Below are 27892 nucleotides of genomic sequence, written 5' to 3' on the forward strand. Positions count from 1 at the left end.
ATCTATTCCCAGGTCCTAGACTGGGCCCTTTATTATATATAGCTTCTTGCTAAAATGAGCAGTGTTCTCCCCCTAATAATGTGGGTGCCACAATCTATTTTGGCCATAATCCACCTATTTCCATTCCTGTACTGTAAAAAAACTGGTCTGAAAGTGATAATAATTACAATAATTGTTTTAGGTCTGGTAAAGTAATGAAAAAATAATCTGAGAGTTCAGGCTGGGGTTCTCTACAGGGTTGGACTGGGCCGGCGGGGCACCGGGAAAAAACTCAGTGGGCCCCATCGGACCAGACCTGATCCCCAGCCCTCAGACCCCCCTCTCCCAAAAAGAGGGCATCATAGACAGGTAGTGGAGGATCTTTTTCTCCCAATAGATAGGTCGGTATAGGTACAAGGTTTTACCGTACAGACCAAATAGGCAGTGTTTGTTATGAATGAATTCACATTGCTTGACTTTAAAGGGAGCACATCCTGAAATAAAATAAATGTCATTTTTGTTGTTTTCATCTGTTTATTTTAGTCTATTTACTTTTGATTGAATACTCTACATGGATACCAGGTACTATTTTTCAAGACCCAAGGGTATTAATATGAAGTTGACCCTCCCTTTAATGCTATAATAGCCCCTACTCTTCGGGGAAGGTTTCCACTAAATGGTGGAACATTATTGGTAGGATTGGCTTCCATTCTTATATAATAGGTTGGGCACTGATCTTAAGGTTCAGTCCAGGCTCACTAATTCAGTGTTCAGTTTGCCATTTTGAATATGTCAGGATGAGCACTTTCCTAATAGCACGGTTACCTTAGGTCAACTCATGGTTATGGCTTTTGCAACATGATCTTCTTACCATTTAGGGGCTTTTATTGCACATAAAATGCCGACAGTCTATTGTGTATGCAACAAGCTGTAACTATTTATATGAACAAGGTACATTTTTGGGTCACTGCCTGCTGCATCGTTGGGTAAAGTTGAGCATATGGGCATCAAACTATTCACTTGGCATTCATATCTATGATACTTTCTGTGTTCCTAATGTCATGTGGAATAAGAGACTGTGAAATGAGTCTTTCAACAAGTTTAATTCAATATTTAAGTGCAATATTTCTCAGAGACCTACTGTCCTCTAGCTTCAGCTTTCAACAAAATGATTTGTATTACTTTTCCCGGTTTAAAGCTGAAAAGACCCCTAGTTAGTAAGGGCTGTCCTTAAATTAAATACTGTGAGAATGGCAGCAGGATTAATTTCCCCATTGAAAGTCAATAGGTAAAATCTGATTGGCTGTTGGTGGCCCCACCCACTTTTTCTAACCGTGAACCACAGTTACCTGGTGCCTAAAGTTTGGGGACCCCGGTGTTAATACTGTGAGAATGGCAGCAGGTTGAATTTCCGCCAAGTCAATAGGTAAAATAGGATTGGCTATTTACAGCTCCGCCCACTTTTGGGCATCCAACAATCACCATATTTTTATTCAGGCTGATCCCATGACTGTGTGATTGAAGTTTAGGGAGTGTAGCCTCAAAGCTGTAAGTTTGGCAGCAGTTTCAGTTTCCCCATAAAAGTCAATGGGTGAAATTTGATTGGCTGTAGTTGGCCCCTCCCACTTTGGGGTCATCCAACAAATGATGCCGTTTTTAATTCAGGGTGACCCCATAATTATGTTATTCACATTTGGGGGGTGTAGCTTCAAAGCTGTAAGAGTGGCAGCAGTTTGAAAGTCAAAGTCAATGGAAAAATTGGGGTGTCAAAAAATGACGGGGGGGCGGAATCGCTTAGAAAAGCACAAGCAACCTGCTCCCCTATAGGGCGAAGAAGTGTGGGGAGTTTGGGTGTTGTACCCCTAAAACTGTAGGAGGAGTAGCGTTTAAAAAATGGGGGGCGCTAAGAAGAAGAAGAAGCAGAAGTGGAAGAACAGTCTGTGGGTTTTTCAGCCCAACATAATAAAGTAAAAAAGGCAGAATTGACTGTAATATTTTCCTTCGTAACACACTAAAGCTCATTTACTAACACAGAGCAAACAGTTTAAAAATCACTGCTGTTTGCCAAATCTTTTTATTCATTGCAAAGATTTTGATGAATTCCAGTGAAATGGCAGAAGCTGCACAGTAGCGCAAAATGTACGTACATAGTATCCCTATGGGCGGGTATTTTATGTACGGAAATCGATTGGCCATTTTAGCTGCACCAATAAATAGTAAAGAAAGCCTCAATTTAAATCAAGGTAGATTTTAGATGCACTTTTCCTTTAGGGCCTACATGTTGTGCAGTGAGTGTGATGTCACAATGGGCACCTCCAGCACTCACAGCCTGTAAACAAATGTCCCGTGACATCACTATGACATCACAATGCAAGAACCAACACTGCCTGCAGCAAGCTCAAACTGGCCACAGTTGGTAAACAACTGCGCAAGAGGAGGTTAGAGAAGGAGGATGGGTGTATCTTTATCAACATCGGATAGCTCCTCGGAGTACTATTCCACACCAAATTCTCCTGATCTTTCTTTCAATAATCAATCTAATGAAAATTTCACTTCTCAAGAAAAACATTCTGTGGCCTGTCAGACTGATCTGTCTTTTCAGAAAGATCTGTCGATTGTGGATCCATATTGGGAGGTGCTGGACCCCAAACCCGATATCCACGTCCTATTTGAAGAGTTTAATGCGAAATTCTTTGGTGGACAGTTGCCACCAATTGACCTTAAATGGAGTAACAGGTTAAGCAGGTAAGTCAGGAACTAATGGGGTTTGTTGTTAATAGGGGGGAAATTTATATTATTAATAGAGCAATATAAATCACTCTGTTAATAAATAATATAAATAGAGTAGAGTTTATTCAGCACAGACACATCTCAAACCTGCATTATGTTTTCCAGCACTGCCGGCCTTTGCATATATAACACAAGAACTGGAATATGCAAACTTCGCCTGAACAAACCTCTCCTTGAGTTACGGGCAAGGAAAGATACAGTGCAAGTAAGTTTTCTCTTTGTCTCTATTTGTACTAACTGATAACAGCCAAACTGGCCATGTACTTGTGCTGCTGGGAAACTATGGTGGCCCCTTAGGGATACAGCATGGGCTGATACAATAACCCCCAGAGATAGCAGAAGAGTGGAAATCTTTTATACTGAGTCTGAATTGATCAAATAACTCTTCACTATTTCCCTCTCGCCAGTTGGGCTCTCTGCATGCAGGAGTCAGAAGTGGGAATTGTGACAGTTAGCTCTAATCCAGCATTGGTCTGTGCCAGGCCCGGACTGGCAATCTGTGTATTCTGGGAAATGCCAGATGGGCTGCTGTAAGATGCCATAGTCACTATTTATTGGCTTGGTGGAGCTTTTGGGCTTCTGTGTGAAATGCTAGGGCCTATTTTGAATCCCAGTCCAGGTCTGGTCTGTGCCCCTTTGCCTAGATGGTGTATCTGAGCTAACTGGCACTGACATCTCCTGCTATAATAGTCAAAATCAGTTAAAAGGAGATAGGGAACTAATCTTTTATCTTGGGTCCGAATGGAACGCCAAATATAGTTTGGGCCCTATTAATAAACCCTGTTTTATATTGTCAGACTGTTGTGGCATCTGGTTGGTACAGCAGCCCAGGGCACGAGTAAGTGGCTAGATAAGAGCTTTATTACTCATTCCCTTTTGCCCTCACCTGATGCCACAAAATGGTTTATTAGAAGACTGTATTTAGATTTGTTTGCTTATGGAATAAAATAGATCTGTGCATGTAATATCTATGGAAAGACATGGGTTTGCCTGCAAAGATGTGATGCATTTTCTATACATGAAGGCAGAACAAGTAACATTGGGGCTGTTTCTCACCCTACAGACGCTCCTGCATGAAATGATCCACTACTACCAGCGAGTCAAAGGAACGCATGACACTGATCATGGTGCAACCTTTAAGTATCACATGAAGAGAATCAATAGAAAAAGTGGCACAAAAATTACAGTAAGTAGTTTTATATATATACAGTATATACATACACATATACAAAATTGTATTGTACCATTAAGTTTGATATAAAGAATGTGTCAGGTTCCATGATATTTCTCCTGTTATTTTATAGATCTATCACGATTTCAATCAAGAATACGAGTCACTGAAGCGCCACTGGTGGAAATGCAATGGCCCCTGTCAAGAAGTCGTGAAGCGGCTTACCGACAGGACTCCGGGCACCAAGGCGCACAAGCGCAAATGCGGAGGAGACTTTATAAAGATCCAGGAACCAGAGAACAAGAGAATGAGAACTGACCCATAGAATCACTTAACTGAAAACTGACAGGTTCTCTTTAAGAAATATTCTAGAGACTTTCTCCTTGGCTAATAACAGTTTTGCCAGGAAATAAGGCCATGGTATAAGAATGCCCAGCACTGAGTTTATGGAAAATGAGATGCTGCTATCCAGATAGGCAATGTGGGGCACTATTGCCATGGACCGAACAGAAATGGTGCCAAGAAAATGCCAATGAGCAGCCATACGATTAGTATTGCCTACGTTATATAAGGCACGGGCACAGCGGCAGCAAGAGAAACAAACCGTACTGAACTGAACTGAAATGGCTAGTAGAAGGGATACAAGTTGAATACTGGGACTGTTCCAATGGATACATGGAATCCCTGATGCCCAAAGCTGCTCCAAGTGCAAATGGGCAGGGACACTTCTAACTACTGAGGAACCTCACAAGAGTCATTCAGACAAAAGAACTATGTTTGGACCTACAGAAGGACTTTCTACAGAGACTTTCCTCTTGGAAACCTAGAGGAAGACACTTTCATGTTCCCTTAATGTAAATAATGAATTACATTCTATGAATTTTATGTACAATACTTTACTTTCTCAATAAAAAAAACCTACTAAATAAATCCTTGAGCTGATTTTATGTCTCAGGGATTATTTTCAGACTGACTAGCAGGATTAATCCAGGAATTAAAAACCCAATCAGTGATCCAGCACATACTGGTGGGCCCAGGTGTCAGTGGGCCCTCCTGCTCCTGACCATTTGGCCTGTTTCATGGTCATTCCCTATTTCTGAATGGGAAGGAAGAGGAGAAATAGATGGAAGAATAGATGCTAGCATGTAAATAAAATAAACTAGGAGAATAAAGAGGTTGGGTGAGAGGAAAGGAGGAAAAATAGTTTGGAAAGCAGGCCTAGGGTTTAAGGTTTTCTGGTGGGCCCCTGGGTTCCCAGCCCGACGCTGTACATAGGGTTGCCCCCTGGCCGGTATTTTCCCAGCCCAGCCAGTAGAAATGATGGTTGATGCCAATGTTATTAATAGGAAAGTAGGTTAAAAACATAGGAAGGCCGGGCCACACATTGGCCCTCTAGCATTTTTTGCCTGCACCAAAGTGACACACACATATTTCTTAAGCCTGACCATACACTCTTTTTGTGGTGGGGTTTTGCAAACTCATAGAGCAAAGATATTTATATATAAAATGCAAAGATGCCAGGAGCGAACAATCCCGTATGGGGCCCCCATACTCCCCCGAACCAAAGGCCAGTATGACCGGAAAAAATAGGCGGCAACCCTAATAGCAGAATGGGGCTTGGGGTACCAGGGAGGAACAGCAGGGGGAAAGTATAAGGAGGAAAGGAAAGTAAATTGGGCCATACAGGGATTGTACAGACAATAGTGAGCAAATTCTAAATAATGATAACATGGAAGAGAGCAATAAGGAAAGCACTGAGACCGGCAGCAGTGACGATGGCCTTCAATACCTTATCAGCAGGTACAAGTGGTAGGAATGGGCTTAGTATCTACCATTTATAAAGGCAGCTTCCAGAGGGGAGACAGACACCCCTTTTAATGTACCTTGGATGCTCCCAGTTTTACTAAATGCCCATGCTAGGAATTGTAGGCCTGTAGCGGCTGGTGAACCAGTGGTTCTATTATGGTGGATAAGTAGCAACACTCTGACTGTTTTTGTAGTCTGGCTGAGCCAACAATTCCTTCCTACAGGGTATCAACTCACAGACCATTACCCTGAGATTGCAGAAGAGAGGCATATTTTAATGCTTAATGCCAATATCATCTCAGCAAACCCATTCTGTACCATCATGCCAGCAGCTGGGTCTCGGCCTCCACATCCCAGAAGGTGGCCAGGTTGCCCTGCTGCCATTCTTCATGCAGGTACTTGGCTGTACGGAAGCCGGCAGGGGCCAGACTGGAGGAGGAGCCTGCGCGGCGTCCCGTTGCTAAGAGATACATTCCCTGCCAGCCAATGGGGTAATAGCGGTGGGAGGGGCCTCTGGTGTAAGCGCCCTATGGGGGAAAGGCGCGCAATTTAAGAGCGGAGCTGTCAGAGACCCAACTGCTCGGGCAGCGGAGAGTATTTATATGCGCACCCTGATACGCAGCCTCACACTCACCGCTTCCCCCTCAGGTCGCACCTCCCAACTAAGTTCTAGTAAAGCTATGGCCTTCCCGTATTGAATACTACCTGCACCGACATCATTCTCACATTTTCTCAGCGGGGAAACAAACGCCTGGGGCAGGGGCCCCTGGGGGAGTCCAAAAAAAAAAACAATGGGTACAACTCGGACTGGGTCACCGGGATACCCCAGTGCTGCTGGGCCCTGCTGTGGGTGTGTGGGGCTGGCTGTACGGTACCGTATCCCGGTGGGCCCCGCTGTTCGTCTAAAGTGCAAGGTGGCAGGGCTTGGGGGCGTGTCCTACTAGGCCCCGCCCATGTAAAGGTGTGCGCCGGCAGGACGCGGGAATGGAGGGGCTGCTCCTCATTATTACCCACAGGCATTCTTGGGAAAGTAGAGGGGGTAGAAGTACGGAGGGAAAAGCATGGAGAGGACAGGGGGAAGCCAAAGTAAATGGCGCACAATAAGAGCAGAATGGTTGGTGGAAAGAAGGGGGATAGAGGGGCTCATATTTGGGGAGTGGGAAGGCGGAGAGCTACAAATGTGGGTTTGGGAGGAAGCGGCAAATCCCTGTGGGAAACCCCTAAGTCTCTGGCTGATGGAAACAGTTGGGTGGGAGGGGAGTAGGGAAGGGGTAAGGCAGAGAGTTATAGTAAATAATATGGTTTGGGGCAGGGTGTTGCTGCTGGAATGGGGGCCCTTGAGTCTCTGCTGGGCCTTAGGGTATCCAGTCCCACACTGGGTACAAGCAGGGGCCCCTGGAGGTGCCTGAGATTTCCCTCAGGGTGTATAGCCGGGGCCCTGGCAGAAACGCAAGCGTCCGGCAGTGGCTAAAGGCGGGGCCCCTGTGGGTGTCAGGCAGCAATTAGTGGGGCAGGGGCCCCTGTGGGTGTCAGGCAGCAATTAGTGGTAACGGGCAGGGGCCCAAGGAAGGGCCAAAGAATTTATCAGTGGGTGAAGGCAGGGGCCCTAGATTTAAAGTGGCCCCTTGGGGGGGAAGACATTAAGTATTTAAATATTCCTGTCAGAGATTTCCAGCCTGCAGCCCTCCTGCTTCAAGTCCCCACAGGGGATGCTGGGAGTTAGCGGATGTCTCTCTGGTTTATTTATCATCCGCCCAGGTGTGTGCCTTTGTGCTGTGCCCGGGGCCCCGCTCCTCTAGTTCTGGCCCTGAGACTCCATTATTTGCCTGTTTCTGTGTGTAGGTAACTGGGGAGTATGTGTATTAGTAGATTAGTACAAATATTACTCCAGCACCGGTGCACTTGGGTGCCAGGGTTGTGCCCCTAGTTCAGGCCCGGACTGGCAATCTGTGGGTTCTGGCAAATGCCAGAGGGGCTGCTGTAAGATGCCATAGACAGTCATTATTTATTGGGCTGTTTGGGCCTCTGTGTATTGGAAATGCCAGGGCCTATTTTGTATCCCAGTCTGTACCTGCCCTAGTCTAGACCAATATCTATAATTACTATTGATAAATATAAATTCTGTGCGTGCAGATTCACCCATGGATCCTGTTCCCAAGCTAGCCTTAGTTACGTCTCCTATGGACAGAACCACCCATAGCAAAGAGCAGCTCCTTGTTGTCTGTGCTGTAAACAGATATTTCTATGAGCGCACACTGGTAACGCCTATGCTCATACGTTCCTTATAACATATGCTCCTATGTCACAAAGTCTGTATAAACCCAGTTCTGCCTTTGTTCTGTAGTTCTGACTCTGGGCTTTGTTCAGAACCCACAAACGGTTTAAATAAATCTTTCCTATTTACTTCAAATGACTTTCCGTGTCTGAAATGTCCATAACACTATGGATAGTATTAAAGATGCAGCAATCAGTAGTGATGAGTGACATATATTTTGCCACAAAAAATTGCCATCTACTCCAATGTAATGTAAAAAAAAAAAAAGTTTTGTGGCTTGGAAAAAGTAACAGTGAAAAAAATACCCGTTGACTTTAACACGTCTTGAGAATTTTCGCCATTTCCCTGACTCTTCAGTCGCCAATCACTAACAGTAAGTGTGAGATATGTATATCCCTAGCGCAAAATAAAGCCAGACCAGCGCATATATTAGCAGCTCCTTGGGGCCAATACTGGATGGCCTTTACACAATATATAGCCTGATGGTCTTTGCAGATGGGCAGTGTCCGTGCAGACTGTATGTATAAATATATTAGACCAAAATTGGGCCCATTACCATGGTTCTCCATGCCCATATATATATATAGTTCATTCATAGTCATCACAGTTGCTATGCCCTTTGGGCTACTCACACAGGATTAATTGGAGCCTTCACACTGCCCTTCTGTGTGCAGATACATATATAACAGTAACGCTGGGGAGGAGAGAATGAGAGGGAGAAGTTCAGCTAAAGCTGGCCATGCATGGAATGAGCTGCTTCCTTCCCCAGGTCACTGGAGAATCTGCTTTTATCCAATTCATCGACCCTTGTAGTGGGTCAGATTTATCTGGTCTGAAAGGTTGGCACTTGGGCCCCTGATACCCCCTGTATGGGCACCTTTAAAGAGATATTGTCAACTAAATACTGCAATTTATAAAGACCTGAAAACAATGAGTGATGTTTATTTAAAGTTGTGTTCCCCCCTACCCTTATCTCCACCCTTGCATCCCAGGTAATATCATTAGAACTCCCTATATGCTGAATGCCTAAATGGACTTTTCTAGATAAACCCAACTAGTCAGCCTGACAAAGTTTCCTGAAACATGAAATCAGTACACAAATTTCTTTAGTATGATTTTTTTATTGAAAGTTAAACATTGCACAAAAGAATATACAAAATTGTAACATATTATTTACATTAAAGGGGAACTAAACCCCCCACAGGCAATCTGGATCTTCAGATCCTCTTCTTTCCCTTCGCAGACGGATGGAGCCTTCTGGCGCAGATCCTCTTCTTTCCCTTCGCAGACGGATGGAGCCTTCTGGCGCAGATCCTCTTCTTTCCCTTCGCAGACGGATGGAGCCTTCTGGCGCAGATCCTCTTCTTTCCCTTCGCAGACGGATGGAGCCTTCTGGCGCAGATCCTCTTCTTTCCCTTCGCAGACGGATGGAGCCTTCTGGCGCAGATCCTCTTCTTTCCCTTCGCAGACGGATGGAGCCTTCTGGCGCAGATCCTCTTCTTTCCCTTCACAGACAGATGGAGCCTTCTGGCACATTGGCAGTCGGCACTAATCCCAGACTAGCTCCAACTGCGCATGCCTGGAAAGTAAGTTTTCTGGATACGTAACAGTGCCATAGCCAAGAGGAACGTCTCTGTGAAGTCTTTCTGTAGGTCAACTCTCAAGTCTCTTGTTTGAAGGTCTCCTGTGAGGTTCCTGGATATTTATAACATTTCTACTCAGTTCCTCTTGGTTCCTCTTGTTTGTATGTGAGCAGGCCTGCCCGCTACTTGTGCCCAGGGCCCATTGTATTTCCAGCAGCAGCGCTTCAACTGGCACATGACTTGTATGAAAGGGCATCAGGGATTCCATTCAGTTGTGTCTGTTCCTTGGTTTGGCTCTGTGTGACTCTTTGTGTGATTTCTGTATCCATTGGAACAGTCCCAGTATCCAACTTGTATCCCTTCTACTGGCCAGTTCAGCAGTACGGTTTGTTTCTCTTGCTGCCGCTGTGCCCGTGCCTTATATAACGTAGGCAATGCTAATCTTATGGCTGCTCATTGGCATTTTCTTGGCACCATTTCTGTTCGGTCCATGGCAATAGCCTCCCACATTGCCTATCTGGATAGCAGCATCTCATTTTCCATAAACTCAGTGCTGGGCATTCTTATACCATGGCCTTATTTCCTGGCAAAACTGTTATTAGCCAAGGAGAAAGTCTCTAGAATATTTCTTAAAGAGAACCTGTCAGTTTTCAGTTAAGTGATTCTATGGGTCAGTTCTCATTCTCTTGTTCTCTGGTTCTTGGATCTTTATAAAGTCTCCTCCGCATTTGCGCTTGTGCGCCTTGGAGCCCGGAGTCCTGTCCGTAAGCCGCTTCACGACTTGTTGACAGGGGCCATTGCATTTCCACCAGTGGCGCTTCAGTGACTCGTATTCCTGAATGAAATCGTGATAGATCTATAAAATAACAGGAGAAATATCATGGAACCTGACACATTCTTTATATCAAACTTAATGGTACAGTACAATTTTGTATATGTGTATGTATATACTGTATATATATATAAAACTACTTACTGTAATATTTGCGCCACTTTCTCTATTGATTCGCTTCATGTGATACTGAAAGGTTGCGCCATGCTCAAGGTCATGCGTTCCTCTGAGTCGCTGGTAGTAGTGGATCATTTCATGCAGGAGAGTCTGTAGGGTGAGAAACAGCCCCAATGTTACTTGTTCTGCCTTCATGTATAGAAAATGCATCACATCTTTGCAGGCAAACCCATGTCTTTCCATAGATATTACATGCACACATCTATTTTATTCCATAAGCAAACAAATCTAAATACAGTCTTCTAATAAACCATTTTGTGGCATCAGGTGAGGGCAAAAGGGAATGAGTAATAAAGCTCTTATCTAGCCACTTACTCGTGCCCTGGGGCTGCTGTACCAACCAGATGCCACAACAGTCTGACAATTTAAAACAGGGTTTATTAATAGGGCCCAAACTATATCTGGCGTTCCATTTGGACCCAAGATAAAAGATTAGTTCCCTGTCTCCTTTTAACTGCTTGTGACTATTATAGCAGGAGATGTCAGTGCCAATTAGCTCAGATACACCATCTAGGCAAAGGGGCACAGACCAGGCCTGGACTGGGATTCAAAATAGGCCCTAGCATTTCACACAGAAGCCCAAAAGCTCCACCAAGCCAATAAATAGTGACTGTCTATGGCATCTTACAGCAGCCCCTCTGGCATTTCCCAGAATACACAGATTGCCAGTCCGGGCCTGGCACAGACCAATGCTGGATTAGAGCTAACTGTCACAATTCCCACCTCTGACTCCTGCATGCAGAGAGCCCAACTGGCGAGAGGGAAATAGTGAAGAGTTATTTGATCAATTCAGACTCAGTATAAAAGATTTCCACTCTTCTGCTATCTCTAGGGGTTATTGTATCAGCCCATGCTGTATCCCTAAGGGGCCACCATAGTTTCCCAGCAGCACAAGTACATGGCCAGTTTGGCTGTTATCAGTTAGTACAAATAGAGACAAAGAGAAGACTTACTTGCACTGTATCTTTCCTTGCCCGTAACTCAAGGAGAGGTTTGTTCAGGCGAATTTTGCATATTCCAGTTCTTGTGTTATATATGCAAAGGCCGGCATCGCTGGAAAACATAATGCAGGTTTGAGATGTGTCTGTGCTAAATAAACTCTACTCTATTTATATTATTTATTAACAGAGCGATTTATATTGCTCTATTAATAATATAAATTCCCCCCAAGGTCTATTAACAACAAACCCCATTAGTTCCTGACTTACATGCATAACCTGTTACTCCATTTAAGGTCAATTGGTGGCAACTGTCCACCAAAGAATTTCGTATTAAACTCTTCAAATAGGATGCGGATATCGGGTTTGGGGTCCAGCACCTCCCAATATGGATCCACAATCGACAGATCTTTCTGAAAAGACAGATCAGTCTGACAGGCCACAGAATGTTTTTCTTGAGAAGTGAAATTTTCATTAGATTGATTATTGAAAGAAAGATCAGGAGAATTTGGTGCGGTATAGTACTCCGAGGAGCTATCCGATGTTGATAAAAATAAGCCCATCCTCCTTCTCTAACCTCCTCTTACGCAGTTGTTTACCAACTGTGGCCAATTTGAGCTTGCTGCAGGCAGTGTTGGTTCTCCCATTGTGATGTCATAGTGATGTCACGGGACATTTGTTTACAGGCTGTGAGTGCTGGAGATGCCCATTGTGACATCACACTCACTGCACAACATGTAGGCCCTAAAGGAAAAGTGCATCTAAAATCCACTTTGATTTAAATTGAGGCTTTCTTTACTATTTATTGGTGCAGCTAAAATGGCCAATCGATTTCTGTACATAATATACCCGCCCATAGGGAATACTATGTACGTACATTTTGCGCTACTGTGCAGCTTCTGCCATTTCACTGGAATTCATCAAAATCTTTGCAATGAATAAAAAGATTTGGCAAACAGCAGTGATTTTTAAACTGTTTGCTCTGTGTTAGTAAATGAGCCCTTAGTGTGTTACGAAGGAAAATATTACAGTCAATTATGCCTTTTTTACTTTATTATGTTGGGCTGAAAAACCCACAGACTGTTCTTCCACTTCCGCTTCTTCTTCGCGCCCCCCATTTTCTAAACGCTACTCCTCCTACAGTTTTAGGGGTACAACACCCAAACTCTCCACACTTCTTCGCCCTATAGGGGAGCAGGTTGCTTGTGCTTTTCTAAGCGATTCCGCCCCCCGTCATTTTTTGGCGCCGCTCTGAACACCCCAATTTTTCCATTGACTTTGACTTTCAAACTGCTGCCACTCTTACAGCTTTGAAGCTACACCCCCCAAACGTGAATAACATAATAATGGGGTCACCCCGAATGAAACGGCATCATTTGTTGGATGACCCCAAAGTGGGAGGGGCCAACAACAGCCAATCAAATTTCACCCATTGACTTTTATGGGGAAACTGAAACTGCTGCCAATCTTACAGCTTTGAGGCTACACTCCCCAAACTTGAATCACATAATCAGCCTGAATGAAAATATGGTGATTGCTGGATGCCCAAAAGTGGGCGGAGCTGTAAACAGCCAATCAGATATTTTACCTATTGACTTGGCGGAAATTCAACCTGCTGCCGTTCTCACAGTATTAACACCGGGGTCCCCAAACTTTAGGCACCAGGTAACTGTGGTTCACGGTTAGAAAAAGTGGGTGGGGCCACCAACAGCCAATCAGATTTTACCTATTGACTTTCAATGGGGAAATTAATCCTGCTGCCATTCTCACAGTATTTACTTTAAGGACAGCCCTAACTAACTAGGGGTCTTTTCAGCTTTAAACCGGGAAAAGTAAATCATTTTGTTGAAAGCTGAAGCTAGAGGACAGTAGGTCTCTGAAAAATATTGCACTTAAATATTGAATTAAACTTGGTGAAAGACTCATTTCACAGTCTCTTATTCCACATGACATTGGGAACATAGAAAGTATCATAGATATGAATGCCAAGTGAATAGTTTGATGCCCATATGCTCAACTTTACCCAACGATGCAGCAGGCAGTGACCCAAAAATGTACCTTGTTCATATGAAGATATACAGCTTGTTGCATACACAATAGACTGCCGGCATTTTATGTTTAATAAAAGCCCCTAAAAAGTAAGAAGATCATGTTGCAAAAGCCATAACCATGAGTTGACCTAAGATAACCGTGCTATTGGGAAAGTGCTCATCCGGACATATTCAAAATGGCAAACTGAACACTTGTGGGATGAATTAGAACCCTGACTGTGAGCCGGGACTGAACCTTAAGATCAGTGCCCAACCTATTATGTATGAATGGAAGCCAATCCTACCAATAATGTTCCACCATTTAGTGGAAACCTTCCCCGAAGAGTAGGGGCTATTATAGCATGAAAGGGAGGGTCAACCTCATATTAATCCCCTTGGGTCTTTAAAAATAGTACCTGGTATCCATGTAGAGTATTAAATCAAAAGTAAATAGACTAAAACAGATGAAAACAACAAAAATGACATTTATTTTATTTCAGGGTGTGCTCCCTCTATGATGCCCTCTGCTTGGGAGAGGGGGATCTGAGAGCCGGGGAGCAGGTCTGGTCCGATGGGGCCCACTGGGTTTTTTCCCGGTGCCTCGCCGGCCCAGTCCAACCCTGCAGAGAACCCCAGCCTGAACTCATAGATTATTCTTTCATTACTTTTACCAGACCTAAAACAATTATTGTAATTGTTATCACTTTCAGACCAGTTTTGTTTACGGTACAGGAATGGAAATAGGTGGATTATGGCCAAAATAGATTGTGGCACCCAAATAATTAGGGGGAGAACACTGCTCATTTTATCAAGAAGCTATATATAATAAAGGGCCCAGTCTAGGACCTGGGAATAGATGGCTTCTCATAAAGATACAGTAAGTTGAGGGTGGGGAGCCATGTTGCAGTAATTTAAAGGTAATGAGTGGCAATAACTTTCCTAAATGTTAATTAGTAAGCATGTAATACAGAAAGTGAGTATGAGAGTATGAGTTTGATATAGCACCAGTATAGGGCTCTGCTTGTGTTTCGTTATCAGACATTATTTGCACTAAAATTATCCATATTGGGCTCTTCACTAAAGAAGAGCAACTCATTTTGTGGGAACAGCTTTCTTTTGGGTTTTGTGGAGACTCAAGTACAGAAGTTTGGTTTTGTTTCTTCAACAGACAAATGCGTCCCCCAAATACCCTTATTGGGCCCATCACCAAAGACAGTGCATGTTACACTGTGGGAACAGTTTTCTTTGTATTGTCTGAACGTTCCAGTACGAGGGTCTGGTTGTGTTTCCTCAATAGACAAATGAACATAAAATATATCATTTTTGGTTTCACCATCAGTTAATTTCTGGGAATGAAGTTAATGGCAGTGTCTGGAGGCTCCAGTACGAGGGTCTGGTTGTGTTTCCTCAACAGAAAACTGCAGAGGAATAATATCATTATTGGTATCATCACCGCTGACAGTTAATCTCTGGGAATGACTTTCAAGGCCTTGTCTGTAGATTCCAGAGTCGGGGTCTGGTTGTGTTGTCAACAGACAAAAGTGTGCCAAAAAGATGTTCATTGTGGTTGTATCTCCTTCTGTTGTTTTCTTCAGGTTTAGAAAAACGGCGCATTTCGTGTTGGGTTTGTCCAGTACTGGGCTCTGGTTGGTGTAAAAAGAGTACAAGCTTAGACTGTTAGTGTTGTATCTATGATTAGAATTCCTCACTGCTACTGAATATCTTATAGCAAAATTATAACTTTTCTGCTTTTGCTAATTAAGCAATCCTAAAAAACAACTTCTTTTTACTTTCCTTTCTCCAATGGTTATTGTTCCTCTTCCCCTTGCTTTTTAGCTGCTTGAAATACAATAATAAATCATACAGTGCCGGTTTTACTCGGGCTAAAAATGATCTGAAAGGGTGGGTGTGTCCTGATGGTCCCTGACAGGCGCATGGTTGGAGGGGAATAGCCAGTCAGAGCCCTTCAGTCACACAAAGACAACTTCAGTTCCCTTTCAGGTCTGCCTAGTTGGTGATTGGTTCTTATTCTATGGTGCAGTGTGGTGAGTGCTGCCGGCCCCCTGCACAGCCTGGGGCAGGAAGCAGCAGGAAGTGGAACAGATGGGTGGGACTAATGTTTTTTTTATATTTAGAGAAATATAATGAACTGGCACATTCGTCTTTAATACGACTGCTTTTAGTTAAGCAGCCCTGTACTACACCTAAATAATCTAGAGCGGTTAGGTGTTTGCAAGGCCTACATCACAGATGTGGAGTCGGTATGGGGGCATATTTTGCCCCCTGCTATGCCAGCCTTTTTATGGGTTTGGTGGGCGTGGTCTATGGAGATGGAAACCTGTATCATTACCGTACTGTTTGGCACAGTTCATATATTGACCAGGGCTGGAACTAGGGGGAAGCAGAAGAGGCACGTGCCTAGGGCGCAATACTTGGGGGGCGCTAGGCACATACCTGTTGTCTGCCTATCCCTAGTCCAACCGCTCCAGTCCCGCTCCCCACCCACATCCCTGCGCTCCTTCAATCCTCACGTGTCTCTCCACCCCCAACTCGTTGTCATCACAGTGTATGCGTATGCCCACTCGTGCTAGGGTGGAGCAAGATGGCCAGCCGGTTTGCCTAGGGTGCCTGAGCAGTCTGGCCCAGCGCTGATATTGACAGCCTGATACTTATCAGGCAGGGTTTGTTATCTGGCCTGGAATCATTTGTCACCTATTTAAATACTAATAACCTAAATTTCGGATGCATTGTGGGACAGCATTCTGCTAAGATCCAATGTTTGGGTATTGAGTTAGTGGGTGATGGGGTTACTGGCGAAATCAGGTCAATGGTTTTTAGTAAACATACTGCCAGAATACTTTAGGCCAGGAGCTGCCATCTTAGTTATACTATGAAAAGGATACCATATGGATGGGCCTTGAGGTATAGATGGACCTGTTCTATGGTTCAAAGCATGGTCCCTTTGCTGGAAATTTTAACTCTCTCAAACAATATGTGAGATGCCTTTAAAATAGGGGTGTAACCTCAACACTATGAGTCTGTGACTCCTGAAACACATCAGGCAGTAGCCGAGCTTTTTGAAACTTTTACTTTTAAATGTATGTATATTATAGGCATGGGATCTGCTATTCAGAAACCCGTTATGCAGAAAGCTCTGAATTACTGGAAGGCTCTCTCCCATAGACTCCATGTTAATCAAATAACATTCTTCCTTTCCTTTTCCTGGCCAGAGCACACTGAGCATGTGTAGTGCCACTGACACTACTAACAAAATCCAAGATGGTGAGCTCCTGTGACAAAGTTGAAGGCTTAAATACTTATTGTTATAGATACACTGTACTTTTAGGCTGGTGCTGTAAGGTCAGGCATTTCTAGTCATATTGTTTTTTATGGTTTAGTTCTCCTTTAATGGGATAGTTCTGATGCTTCGTGTTCTACATGTGGGGACAGTGGTACCTTCTTCTTCCACCATTTGGAGAATGGACATTCCAATGGAAGGAAGTGATGCTATAGGGGGTGGGGTTTCAGCTGTGTATTGCGAGACCTCACTGCTAATATGTAACCAGAGTGGCACACTAATATGGAACGGATCTATTTTTTCTGAGAGATACCACTTGTTTGCAGGACAGTGATCCTCTAAGACAATTTTCAATTGGTCTTAAAAGAGTTTTATACCTGAAAAATAACTTTTCATATGATGTATACCATTTTGCAATTGGTCTTCACTATTGATTTTCTGCGGTTTTTGAATTATTTAGCCTTTTGTTCTGCAGCTCTATGGTTTGGAATTTGAGCAGCTTTTGCTAGGGTCCAAATTACCCTAGCGACCAGGCAGTGGTTTAAATGACAGGCTGGAATATGAAAAAGAACAGGGCTGGATAGAAAAATAAGGAATAAAAAGTAGCAATAAGAATACAATTGGAGCCTCACAGAGCAACAGCTTTTGTCTGCTGGGGTCAGTGACCCCCATTTGAAAGCTGGAAAGAGGCAGAAGAAAAAGGCAAATAATTCAAAAACTCCAAGAAATACAAAATGAAGACCAGTTGAATCAGCCATTAATTTTTTTTTTATATACATTGGACGTTGGTCTAGGCCAGGGGTGGGCAAACTACGGCCCGCGGGCCACATCCGGCCCCTTGGCCTTTTTAATTCCGGCCCGCCGATGACGCCAAGTCTCATGACGCGAAACTTGGTGTCATTGGCGTGCCGGAATTAAAGAGACGAAAGGGGGCGTAATGCTGGCCTGGCCCTGCCCGCCCTGGCCCGGTCCGGCCCGGGGGTGAGTAAATGTGGCCCGTGAGCCAAAAAGTTTGCCCACCCCTGGTCTAGGCAGTTTCTAGGCTACTCCTTGGGCTTGTTGGCTCTAAACCTTACCTGACTGCCCAACTGCACAGCATCTCCATAGAAACAGTTAATTTGCCAACCAATAAAACACACAGGACACAGGGTATATAGACATTTTATTGCAATTCCCTTCAGATACTCAGTGTGGTTCCATAAACATGAGTTGGATATTCTACTGATATAAAATACAATATATACTCGATTCTGTTTCAAAATACACTTTAAAGGGGAACTCCAACAAAACATTTAATACAGTTAAGTTAAACATTATTCTAAGCAATATTCCAATACACACACACATATATATATATTGGACTTTGTACACTGCCCAGGGGTTCTTTACACCCTGTTGATGTATGCACTTATACCCCACACCCCATTTCCTTTTCCTAACAGATCGTAAGCTCTTGGGGCAAGGACCTCAATACCTACCTCATGTGTATTCAAACACCTAAGCACTTAAGTGTAGATTTTTCTAATTTTATTGTATAAATTATAACTATAGCCCTGTTTGTGTTGGCTTCCTGTAAAGCTCTGCGTACAATTGTAGTTCTATAAAAATAGATAAATAAATACAAACAAAGAAATTACCCCATATAAAATATGAGATCTCAGCAAGAAAAACAAAACTGACATTCCACATTTTGTCTCAGAATATTTTCCCCTCCTGACTGGAACAATATGAACAGATTCTGTTCCCTGAATATTTCACTCTTCCCTTCCTCTGTTTTACTCTTTCCTTATTGTTCTGCCCCTTCCCCTTTCCTCTGCCAGTAGGGGGCAGTAGGGCCCCTAAGCACACAGTAAGGGATTACACATATGGAGACTTCCCCCAAACTCCCAGCCATGGCCCCTAGGAGAGCGAGCCAATCAGGGTGGGAAGTGCTACACTGTACATTGTAGTGCTGGGCGGTATACCGGTAAATACCGAATACCGTTTTTTTTAAAAAAAATGATATTAATTTTTTACATACCCCCATACCGGTGTAGATCGATTGCGCCCCGTGCGTATGTGACGTCCGTACGCACGAGCGCCCCGTGCGTACGTGACGTCAATACGCACGAGCGCTGCGTGCGTACGTGACGTCAGTGCGCAACAGAAGCGGCATCGCTATAGGATCCCGAAGTTAGGTAAGTTCCACTGAACGCATGGGGGCGCTATCTTCAGGGGGGGCCTGGCCTGCAATCCTGCTTTTTTTTAGGGAGGTGCCTGGCCAGCTATCCTAAGTCTGAGGAGTACTGAGGAGATAACACATTTTATTAAGGATTGTTGTCATGGGGACATGTTTGAATGCATGTCTGAGAGGGTAAGCAATTTTGATTAAGGGACCTGATGGATCACACCAGGCTAATTAATTGCTATATAGCACACACTCTCTAAGTATATACTTTTAATTGTCAAAGCTGACCGTATACAGGCAGAATACAAATAAAGAGTAATTCAAGGGGGGGGGGGGGGTGGCCTGCAAACTATTTAGGGGCCCTGGCCAACCAATGTTAACTGGAAAAAAAAATACCGTCAAATACCGTGACACCGATATAATTTTGAAAAATACCGTGATATAAATTTTTGGTCATACCGCCCAGCACTAGTACATTGTACTGCTGCCCCTGATAGATACACAATGGGCTTGGTTAGTATTTCTCTCTGTGTGATGGGATTGGTTCCATGGGAGCCCGAGTGCTGCAGGCTCAGCTCATGGTGCCTGGGTGCTGCAGGCTCAGCTCATGGTGCCTGGGTGCTGCAGGCTCAGCTCATGGTGCCTGGGTGCTGCAGGCTCAGCTCATGGTGCCTGGGTGCTGCAGGCTCAGCTCATGGTGCCTGGGTGCTGCAGGCTCAGCTCATGGTGCCTGGGTGCTGCAGGCTCAGCTCATGGTGCCTGGGTGCTGCAGGCTCAGCTCATGGTGCCTGGGTGCTGCAGGCTCAGCTCATGGTGCCTGGGTGCTGCAGGCTTAGCTCATGGTGCCTGGGTGCTGCAGGCTCAGCTCATGGTGCCTGGGTGCTGCAGGCTCAGCTCATGGTGCCTGGGTGCTGCAGGCTCAGCTCATGGTGCCTGGGTGCTGCAGCCTAAGATGGTTCAGACTAATCAATGGATCATGTGCGCTGCAGACTGAGACAAGTAAATATAAAGTGAAGATAAAGTAAAGAAAGATGAAGAAAAAAAGTTAGAGATCTGTTAGTCCATCTGTCTGTCCTCCATTTCTGTCTCTAACTGTACATAACTCTTTGAAGCCATGTCTATCTATCTATCTATCTATCTATCTATCTATCTATCTATATCTTTAGCAATCTCTCACCTATGAATCTATCTACCAAACCTTGGAATAAGCCTAAACATCCCCTCTTTTTTACTACATAAGCGAGACCATGGGCAATAACCTAAAGGGCTGCCAGAGGGACGAAGGGACCCCCACACTCACACAGGGCTCATGCAATCCCCTCACTGGTATAGGGCCCCTGATGGGACCCCCGCCTGTCCAGCCCTGTGCAAACTTTATAAATAAACCCCACAAGTTGTAAGATTAAATAATTGGGCATATTTGTATCCAAATCCCAAAGCAAATGAATGTAATGGAGCGAAACAATTTGCTGAGCACGTATGGGCACGGTGCAGGCCGGGGGCGGCCATATTATTATAGGGGGGAAAGAGAGGCTGAAACAATTGGCGCTAAGTACGGGAGCTGAGTGGCTGCACTTACTGAGAGTCTCATATCAGCGCTAAGTGGATCTTCACTGCTAAATTATCTGCGGGCTGCACATTTATTCACAGCCTCATCCAAACCCAGAGGCAGCACCGGGCCTGGACTGGGGTTCAAAATAAGTCCAGGTATTTCAAGTACACAGAGGCCCAAACAGCCCCCCCCATTGGCCCAATAAATAGTGACTGTCTATGGCATTTCACAGCAGCCCCTCTGGCATTTGGCATCAAAAAGTCCACCTCAGGGGGCCAGGGGTGTATAATCACCCAGAATTTCCCCGCCCAGCCCGCCTATTTTCCTGCCCCTTATGTCATAGCCCTGCCCCAAAATGATGTCCCAAACCCAAAAGCTGTTATTATTGAGAGAAGAAGGTGGCAACCCTAGTTCCAAGGGTGTGGGTGGGTGCTGGCGCCACTGCTTGTGCCCAATAATGCAGTTGGTGCACCCGCGGGGGCACTGGTGTTGCTGCAAGTACCTCACACAGTTCTTATTTATAATCTGCTTACTCTTCCTGCCATAAGATTCCAGCTTTACCGGCTCAGGAGGTGGGAAAGTGTATAGAGAATAGTTTCATTATATGTTTCTGTTTGTTTTTTAGAATAATGACAGAAGAGGGGATTCACAGAAGTCTGCCCCCCCCCCCCCATTCAGCGGGATCCCTGACTTTTGGGGGGTGAAGCTGAGCTGGAATGAGAATGACTGGAAAATGAGATGTAAATAGCAGGAAATGTGCAATCAGAAATGAGACTAAAACTGTTTGAAAAGGAGAGAAAATAAACCATTTTCCAATACAAAACCTAAATCACTGACTTCTAGTTTACAATGATACAGCGCCATCATGTGGCCACTTTTGCTCAAAGCAGTCACATTTTATCTCACAGTGGCGCAGCGCCATCAAGAGGCTACTTAGCTTCTACGCAGGAAATCTGACTCCTCTGACATGTGACCGTATGCCTCCATGCGATTGGTATATTTATCCTAAGTTGGTGCCAGTGGGGACACTAGAACTGCTGAAATTCACATTCTGACTTAAATACAAGGGAAAGCACATCAGGCAGCCAGAGAAGAGAACTGGAAACTCCTCTGCACTACTCTGCATTTTATTACAGCGGCAGATTACCTTTAACAGAACTTTTTCAATTGGTCTTTTGACTTTTTCCGGTTTTCACTGACCCTCCAGCAGCCCAAAAACTATTGCTCAGAAGGGGTTATGTAATACAAGTTTGCCCAGGAGCAGTAACCCATAGCAACCAATCAGCAGGTAGAATTTACTGGTCACCTGTTTAAAAGCAGGTTGCTATGGGTTACTGCTCCTGGGCAAACGTAGTGTCTTTTATTACATAACCGCTTGTGAGGCTCCAATGTTATTGTTACTATTACTTTTTATTCCATATTTTTTTCAGCCTCTCATGCAGCATTGCCTGGTTTCTAGGGTAAACTGGAACTCAGCAACCAGACAGCTGCCGAAATTCCATACTGGAGAGCTGTAGAAAAAAAAAAATTGAGACCAATTCATATTGTCTCAGAATTTCCCCTTTTGCATCAAACTAAAAGTGATTTAAAGGTGAAATACACCAAACGGGGCAATATAATATATGTTTATAAAAATATGATACAACTATATGTGTTGTATATAAAATATAAGGCTAATATTTCTATAAAAGACTTCTAGTAGCCTTCTGCTATCAGTGGGTTGTGGGAGGTGCAGTTTAACATCAGGTTTTGACCAAGCCAGTCCTTCCTAATGCTCCATATTATTACAGGCCTGGGGAGGGTTGCCACCTTTTTTGTAATTAAATACCAGCCTTTGGGTGGGGGGGGGGGGTTGGAGGTGATGTCATACGGGGGCAGGGAAGTGGGTGCAGCGGGTGAAGAATGGGTGGGGCATAGATGGGATATTCCTTATAAGGTAAAATCTGGCAGTGGAGAGGGTCAGGAAAGGGGGGATTTATAGGGTATTGCAAATTTACTGGGAAATACTTTGCCGGGAAATTTGTAATTCTGACCCTAGTTGGTGATTTACTGGCTGGGCCTGTCAAATACCTGCAAGGGGGCAACCCTAGTTATGGGCTCCTGATATCTCTAAACCCATTATCCAGAAAGGTTTGAATTATGGGAAGACCATCTCCCATAGACTCCATTTTTGTTCATTCACATTTTAAAAGATGATTTCCTTTTTCTCTGTAATAATAAAACAGCCCCTTGTACTTGATCCCAACTAAGATATAATTACCCCTTATTGGGGGCAGAACAGCCCTATTGGGTTTATTTAATGGTTAAATGATTCCCTTTTCTCTGTAATAATAAAACAGTACCTGTACTTGATCCCAACTAAGATATAATTACCCCTTATTGGGGGCAGAACAGCCCTATTGGGTTTATTTAATGGTTAAATGATTCCCTTTTCTCTGTAATAATAAAACAGTACCTGTACTTGATCCCAACTAAGATATAATTACCCCTTATTGGGGGCAGAACAGCCCTATTGGGTTTATTTAATGGTTAAATGATTCCCTTTTCTCTGTAATAATAAAACAGTACCTGTACTTGATCCCAACTAAGATATAATTACCCCTTATTGGGGGCAGAACAGCCCTATTGGGTTTATTTCATGTTTAAGGGACACTACCTAGTAGAGCTAGTGTATGGTGATCCCAATAACATAAAGACCCCTTATCCAATAAACCCGAGCATACTGGACAGGCCGCATACCTGTATCTCTATATGCAGGAGTGAATGCAAAGTGACAGCGGGTAGGGGTGCCAGTTAAACAGGCTTAGGGGGGCTTATTTGCCATAGATAAAGCCCCTCGGTTGGCCCACTATAATCTTTATATAAAGCAATTTAATGCGCTTTATTTCTTTGTTGTTGCCAGGGCAGTCTAACAAGCGCCTCTCCCCTTCAGCAGCCGTTTCTCATTCCGATACCGCTGATCCCTCTGATAGAGATAATTAGTGCTCGTAGCAATGTTCCCCTAATTACATTCATTTCTCCTACCGTGAAATGTCCGGTCAGATCATCTCATGTAGCTGCTTCGGCGGAATCAGAATTTTGGATAAAAGGTTTCCATACAGGGATAGGGGGAATTTCAGAATAAACTGCTCTCCCTCGTTCTTTGGAGACAAGGAAGTGTATGAAACCATCGGATACGAGGGGCTTATCTACTAAGCTGAGTAAAATTATTTACATGGGAAAAAAGTTGGTGTCAATAAAATGCCTCATTCATAAAGCTGTGTATTTCTCTGTGTGGCGTCCGTCGTGATCCCGGAAATGATTCAACAACAGAACTGGTTGTGGTATTTATAAATGAGTGTCATTTATTCGCTGTTTGTTCCGCCATTCATTTTAAACCACCTGAGACCCAAGTGAGCTATTAAAGTCAATGGGAAAAGTTCAAGAAGGTAAAAAGCGGCAAACGTTAAGGCGGAATTTACGGAGCATTGTCAGTGGTTTGTTTTGCTCTAGAACCAATAGGGATTGTATGATTCTAACTATATATATATATATATGGCAGTGACATAACTAGGGTGTCCTGAAAAAAATCTTTGGAGGGCACAGAGCTATCCCTACTCTTACTCCCAGCTGCCTACTTACCCACCCCCCCGCCGAAGGCTCCCACCCACCCACTACCTGCCAGCACCTCCCACCCACTGTGTCCCCACCCCCTGGCAACAGGTAGGAAAGTATCAGGGGGGGATTTCTTCACTGCTATTGAGGAATCAGACCTGTGCCCTGAGCCCCCACAACCTTTATAGTTACACCACCAGGTACTGGATCCATTATTCGGAAATCTGCCGCCCAGAAAGCTCCAAATTACTGGTAGGCCAACTCCTATAAACTCCATTTTAATCAAATAATTCCAAACAGTTTTCCTTTTTCTCTGTAGCTATAAAATAGCTGTATACTGTACTTGATCCCAACTAAGATGTAATGAATTCTTATTGGAGGCAAGAAAATCCAGAAAAAAATTAAGGAAACAGCCCTTATGCAAAAAATACCAGGTCCCAGGCATTCTGGATAACAGGTCCTATATCTCTTGGTACATAACCTGAACAAGGTATCTTTGGAAATGATATTAAAGGGGATGTAAACCCTGCTGCACTGCTCAACCAAACGTTACTCAGTTGTTGCAGAATTACAAATCCCAGAATAATGTAACATATAATGAAGGGCGGGGCATGCTGGGAGCTGTAGTCCAGCAACATCAGGGTTGTATTCATAAAGCAATTTTTCACAAGAACATTTTTACTAAACCTTTTCCCCAAATCTTCACAGCCATTCCTTTATCCCCATGTCTGATTCCTGTGCCATATAATGAGGGGAAATAATGACATAATTATCTCTATATGTAAAGGTGGCCATACACCAGCAGATCCGCTCGCTTGGCGATGTCGCCAAGCGAGCGGATCTTCCCCCGATATCCCCACCTACGGGTGGGCGATATCGGGGAGCCTTTAGGTAAAAAAAATAATAATCCGATCGTTTGGCCCTGGGGCCAAACGATCGGATTATGTGAGCGGCAATGGGGCAGTCGGATCGGGGACCGCATCAACGAGCCGATGCGGTCCCCGATCCGACCGGATTTTCTAACCTGGCCGATCGAGATCTGGCCAATTTCAGGCCAGATATCGGTCGGCCAGGCGGCTCGGCTCTCCCCATACACGGGCCGATTAGCTGCCGAATCGGTCCAAGGGACCCATATCGGCAGCTATAGTCGGCCCGTGTATGGCCACCTTAAGGTACCAGCAAGATGCCTGACACAGTGCTGGGAATCAGCATTCTCATTGGTCAGTTCTTTTGCATTTATAATGAAGTTTATTTTTATTAGAAGGATTCTATGCTATTCTATTCAACAAATTAGCAGCCCCCCCAGTGAATATGACTTTGCTTCTATTTTAATATAAGTTGGCAGCTATAAAACCAATATGATAAAATAACATATTCTATTATTAACACACACAGTGGCACAAGCAAATATTGTCACAGTAACATTGGCACAGGCAGGGCACACTGCCCAACTCCCAAACCCCTCCCACTGGCAGCACAACCAATCAGAAGCTTGCTGGGAAGAAGTCTCTCTGGCAGCTCTGGGCTTGCTGTAGGGGGGATTCTGGGAGTAAAATCATATCTGGAAGGCAGCGTAGCAGGCTGACATTCCCTAATAGGTATAATAATAACAGTTCTACATTCTGTGCATCCACATAGTTTACTCCTCTTATATGGCTATTCTGCCCTGTCTCACTGGGCCCCTACACGGCTGGCATAGTAGCCAATCACAGCCCTGCAGTCACTCAAGCACATGCAGACTTCAGTTCCCTATCAGGTCAGCCTAGCTGCTGATTGGTTCCTATCCTACAGAGCAGTGTGCTGAGTGCCGCCGGCCCCCCCTGCACATCCAGAGAATTCAGCCAGCAGGAAGTGGAACAGATGGGCGGGACTAGTAGGGTTTTGGGGAAATTTCTCAATAAATCAGTCCAATGAACAACTTTTTAAAGCACAATCCTTCTATATTTAAAGGAATATAATGCACTGGTACATTTTTAATCTTCACATGATACGTCTCCTTTAAGTTCTCCTGTGGTGGCCCTAAGGGGCGGTACCAGGGGTGCTTCTGCGGCATAAAGCCGCTCCTGGTAACTTTAAGAGCCGAATTTCCGGTTTTTAAACCGGAAATTCGGCTCTTCTAGTGCAGAGAACGCAATTGCGCTCTCTGCACTAGCGATCAGACTGCCCCCGGACCCGCTCCTGCGCTGGAGAGGTAAGCGCTGGGGGGCGGCATCCAGGAGCCGCCTCAGGCGGCAAGAGGGGCCCAAACGCCCCTGGGCGGTACCCCTGAAAATGTTTTTTTCAAATGTCGAAAACATGGGTCAGTGACTCTTTCTGCATTACAGAATCTGGGCACCCTGCTGTCTAAATATGTCATAATAATGGCAAACAGCTAGCAAGATTATAGAGTAACGTATAGAGTAATGAGTCAGTGCTGTAATTGGTAGCCAATGGCTGAGAAATCACCCAGGAAATCCAAATCCCTATAACCCTTACACTGATCTGTATGTCAGTGCTATTCCCTACGCAAGCTTGTTAGCCACAAGGAGCGTGGGCAAGGTTGCCCATTGGATAGAACTCTGAAAGCAGAGTACACCAGTTCCTGGATGATGGTTGCGGGATCCAGCTGGCTTGATTGGAGACTTACACTGCAGATTATAAGGCCCGGCACATTTTGTGATACATACAGATGGCCTATAATGCCTCATTTATTAATGGTAAGGTGTAAAGCACAGGAGCAACTCTATGAGCCAGAGAATGCCTATGGCAGCTGATAAGAACCAGGTCCCCATGCACCCAGGTGTCTTCTACTCCTTGCACCAGGTTTCAGCAGACCTGTCAGTCCTACGAGATTATCTGTAAGTCGCCCGTATTTGTATGGCCAAGCTGAGCTGTAACAGAGCGTTGGATGTGGCCAGAAACCTCCCAGATTTCAGTCCTGGGGCAGAGGCCGAGGTCTCTGAATCTGCCCGAATGGCCAAAGGAAAGAGCAACCTGAAGGCGGCAAAGGCTCTCCAAGGGTGTAGCTCAGTGATTCTTACTCTTTTTCTCAGGGGAACAGAATTATGTTGCAGAATCAACTTTGAGACCCAAAACTCTTATTGCAGAAAAAAAATTCTCATTATTTAGGGGAATCATGGAGACCCAAAGTGCAATAGCATGGAACCCATTTTTGGATCCTGGCCCATACCGTAAGCATCCCTGAGATACATGCATGGGTACAATGATTGGCAAACATTGGGAGATCCTTCCAAAAAGCTCTCCCCTATATTGAGGCATCTGAGTTCCCAACCTTATTGTTGCACTACATGGGCAAGACCAACTGTTACAGCATCATGGGTAAACAAACAACCCAAATAAACATTTTGGGATTAAGGTTGACTGGTATATATATCAAGTGCTCCAATGTCATTAAGGGCAAAATGTGTCCATTTGGGTACAAAGTGCAACAGTGGTAAAAATGTGCAGTTGTATATGTTGACATGTTCAATGACAGTGTTACATGTATAACAATCACTTGCACATTTCAGCTGTACCCATTAATGGTAACTAAGGCCTTGAAAGTGGTTTTTTAAAATGTACTTTGCCTTCAACAACTGGTTGTTGCTACAGTGAGCAGGAGTGCGCTGTCACAATGAGGCCCCTGCAGCGCTCACAGTGTAAACAAACCTCACATGACCTCACAACTGCATCATAGGAGAGCCAACTGCCCCCAAAGAAA

The 27892-nt window shown here is 44.4% G+C and overlaps 3 protein-coding genes across 4 annotated transcripts in view; 1 reads left to right on the forward strand and 2 right to left on the reverse strand.

Annotated features, from left to right (window-relative positions):
• The first annotated feature begins 2431 nt into the window (after positions 1–2431).
• On the forward strand, positions 2432–4826 carry LOC100490068 (sprT-like domain-containing protein Spartan). Its single transcript, XM_002932445.5, has 3 exons — positions 2432–2724; positions 2875–2974; positions 4074–4826. Exons 1-3 carry the CDS (start codon positions 2432–2434, stop codon positions 4263–4265), a joined length of 585 nt encoding a protein of 194 aa, XP_002932491.3. The 3' UTR covers positions 4266–4826.
• A 4296-nt stretch (positions 4827–9122) lies between these two features.
• Positions 9123–27892, reverse strand: part of LOC116407720 — a 28686-nt gene continuing 9916 nt past the window's right edge. For both annotated transcript variants that reach the window (XM_031893611.1, XM_031893610.1), the window contains one exon: positions 9123–9515. In XM_031893611.1, coding sequence (XP_031749471.1) covers positions 9195–9515 — 321 coding nt within the window. In that variant the 3' untranslated portion in view covers positions 9123–9194. The remainder of the gene's footprint in view (positions 9516–27892) is intronic.
• On the reverse strand, positions 9127–11730 carry LOC100489893 (sprT-like domain-containing protein Spartan). Its single transcript, XM_031893612.1, has 2 exons — positions 10581–11730; positions 9127–10460 (listed from the first exon to the last, which is right to left on the reverse strand). The coding sequence occupies exons 1-2, from the start codon at positions 10794–10796 to the stop codon at positions 10269–10271; spliced, it is 408 nt and encodes a 135-aa protein (XP_031749472.1). The 5' UTR covers positions 10797–11730; the 3' UTR covers positions 9127–10268.

The sequence above is a fragment of the Xenopus tropicalis genome, chromosome 9, assembly GCF_000004195.4.
Source record: "Xenopus tropicalis strain Nigerian chromosome 9, UCB_Xtro_10.0, whole genome shotgun sequence".
NCBI lineage: Eukaryota > Metazoa > Chordata > Amphibia > Anura > Pipidae > Xenopus > Xenopus tropicalis.

Excerpts from the sequence above, each read along its gene's own strand:
- LOC100490068 (XM_002932445.5), top strand. The coding sequence starts at position 2,432 with ATGGGTGTATCTTTATCAACATCGGATAGCTCCTCGGAGTACTATTCC. Across the intron at positions 2,725-2,874 it reads TGGAGTAACAGGTTAAGCAG|CACTGCCGGCCTTTGCATAT; the intron begins GTAAGTCAGGAA and ends TATGTTTTCCAG. Across the intron at positions 2,975-4,073 it reads CAAGGAAAGATACAGTGCAA|ATCTATCACGATTTCAATCA; the intron begins GTAAGTTTTCTC and ends GTTATTTTATAG.
- LOC100489893 (XM_031893612.1), bottom strand. The coding sequence starts at position 10,796 with ATGGAAAGACATGGGTTTGCCTGCAAAGATGTGATGCATTTTCTATAC. Across the intron at positions 10,461-10,580 it reads AAAGTGGCGCAAATATTACA|ATCTATCACGATTTCATTCA; the intron begins GTAAGTAGTTTT and ends GTTATTTTATAG.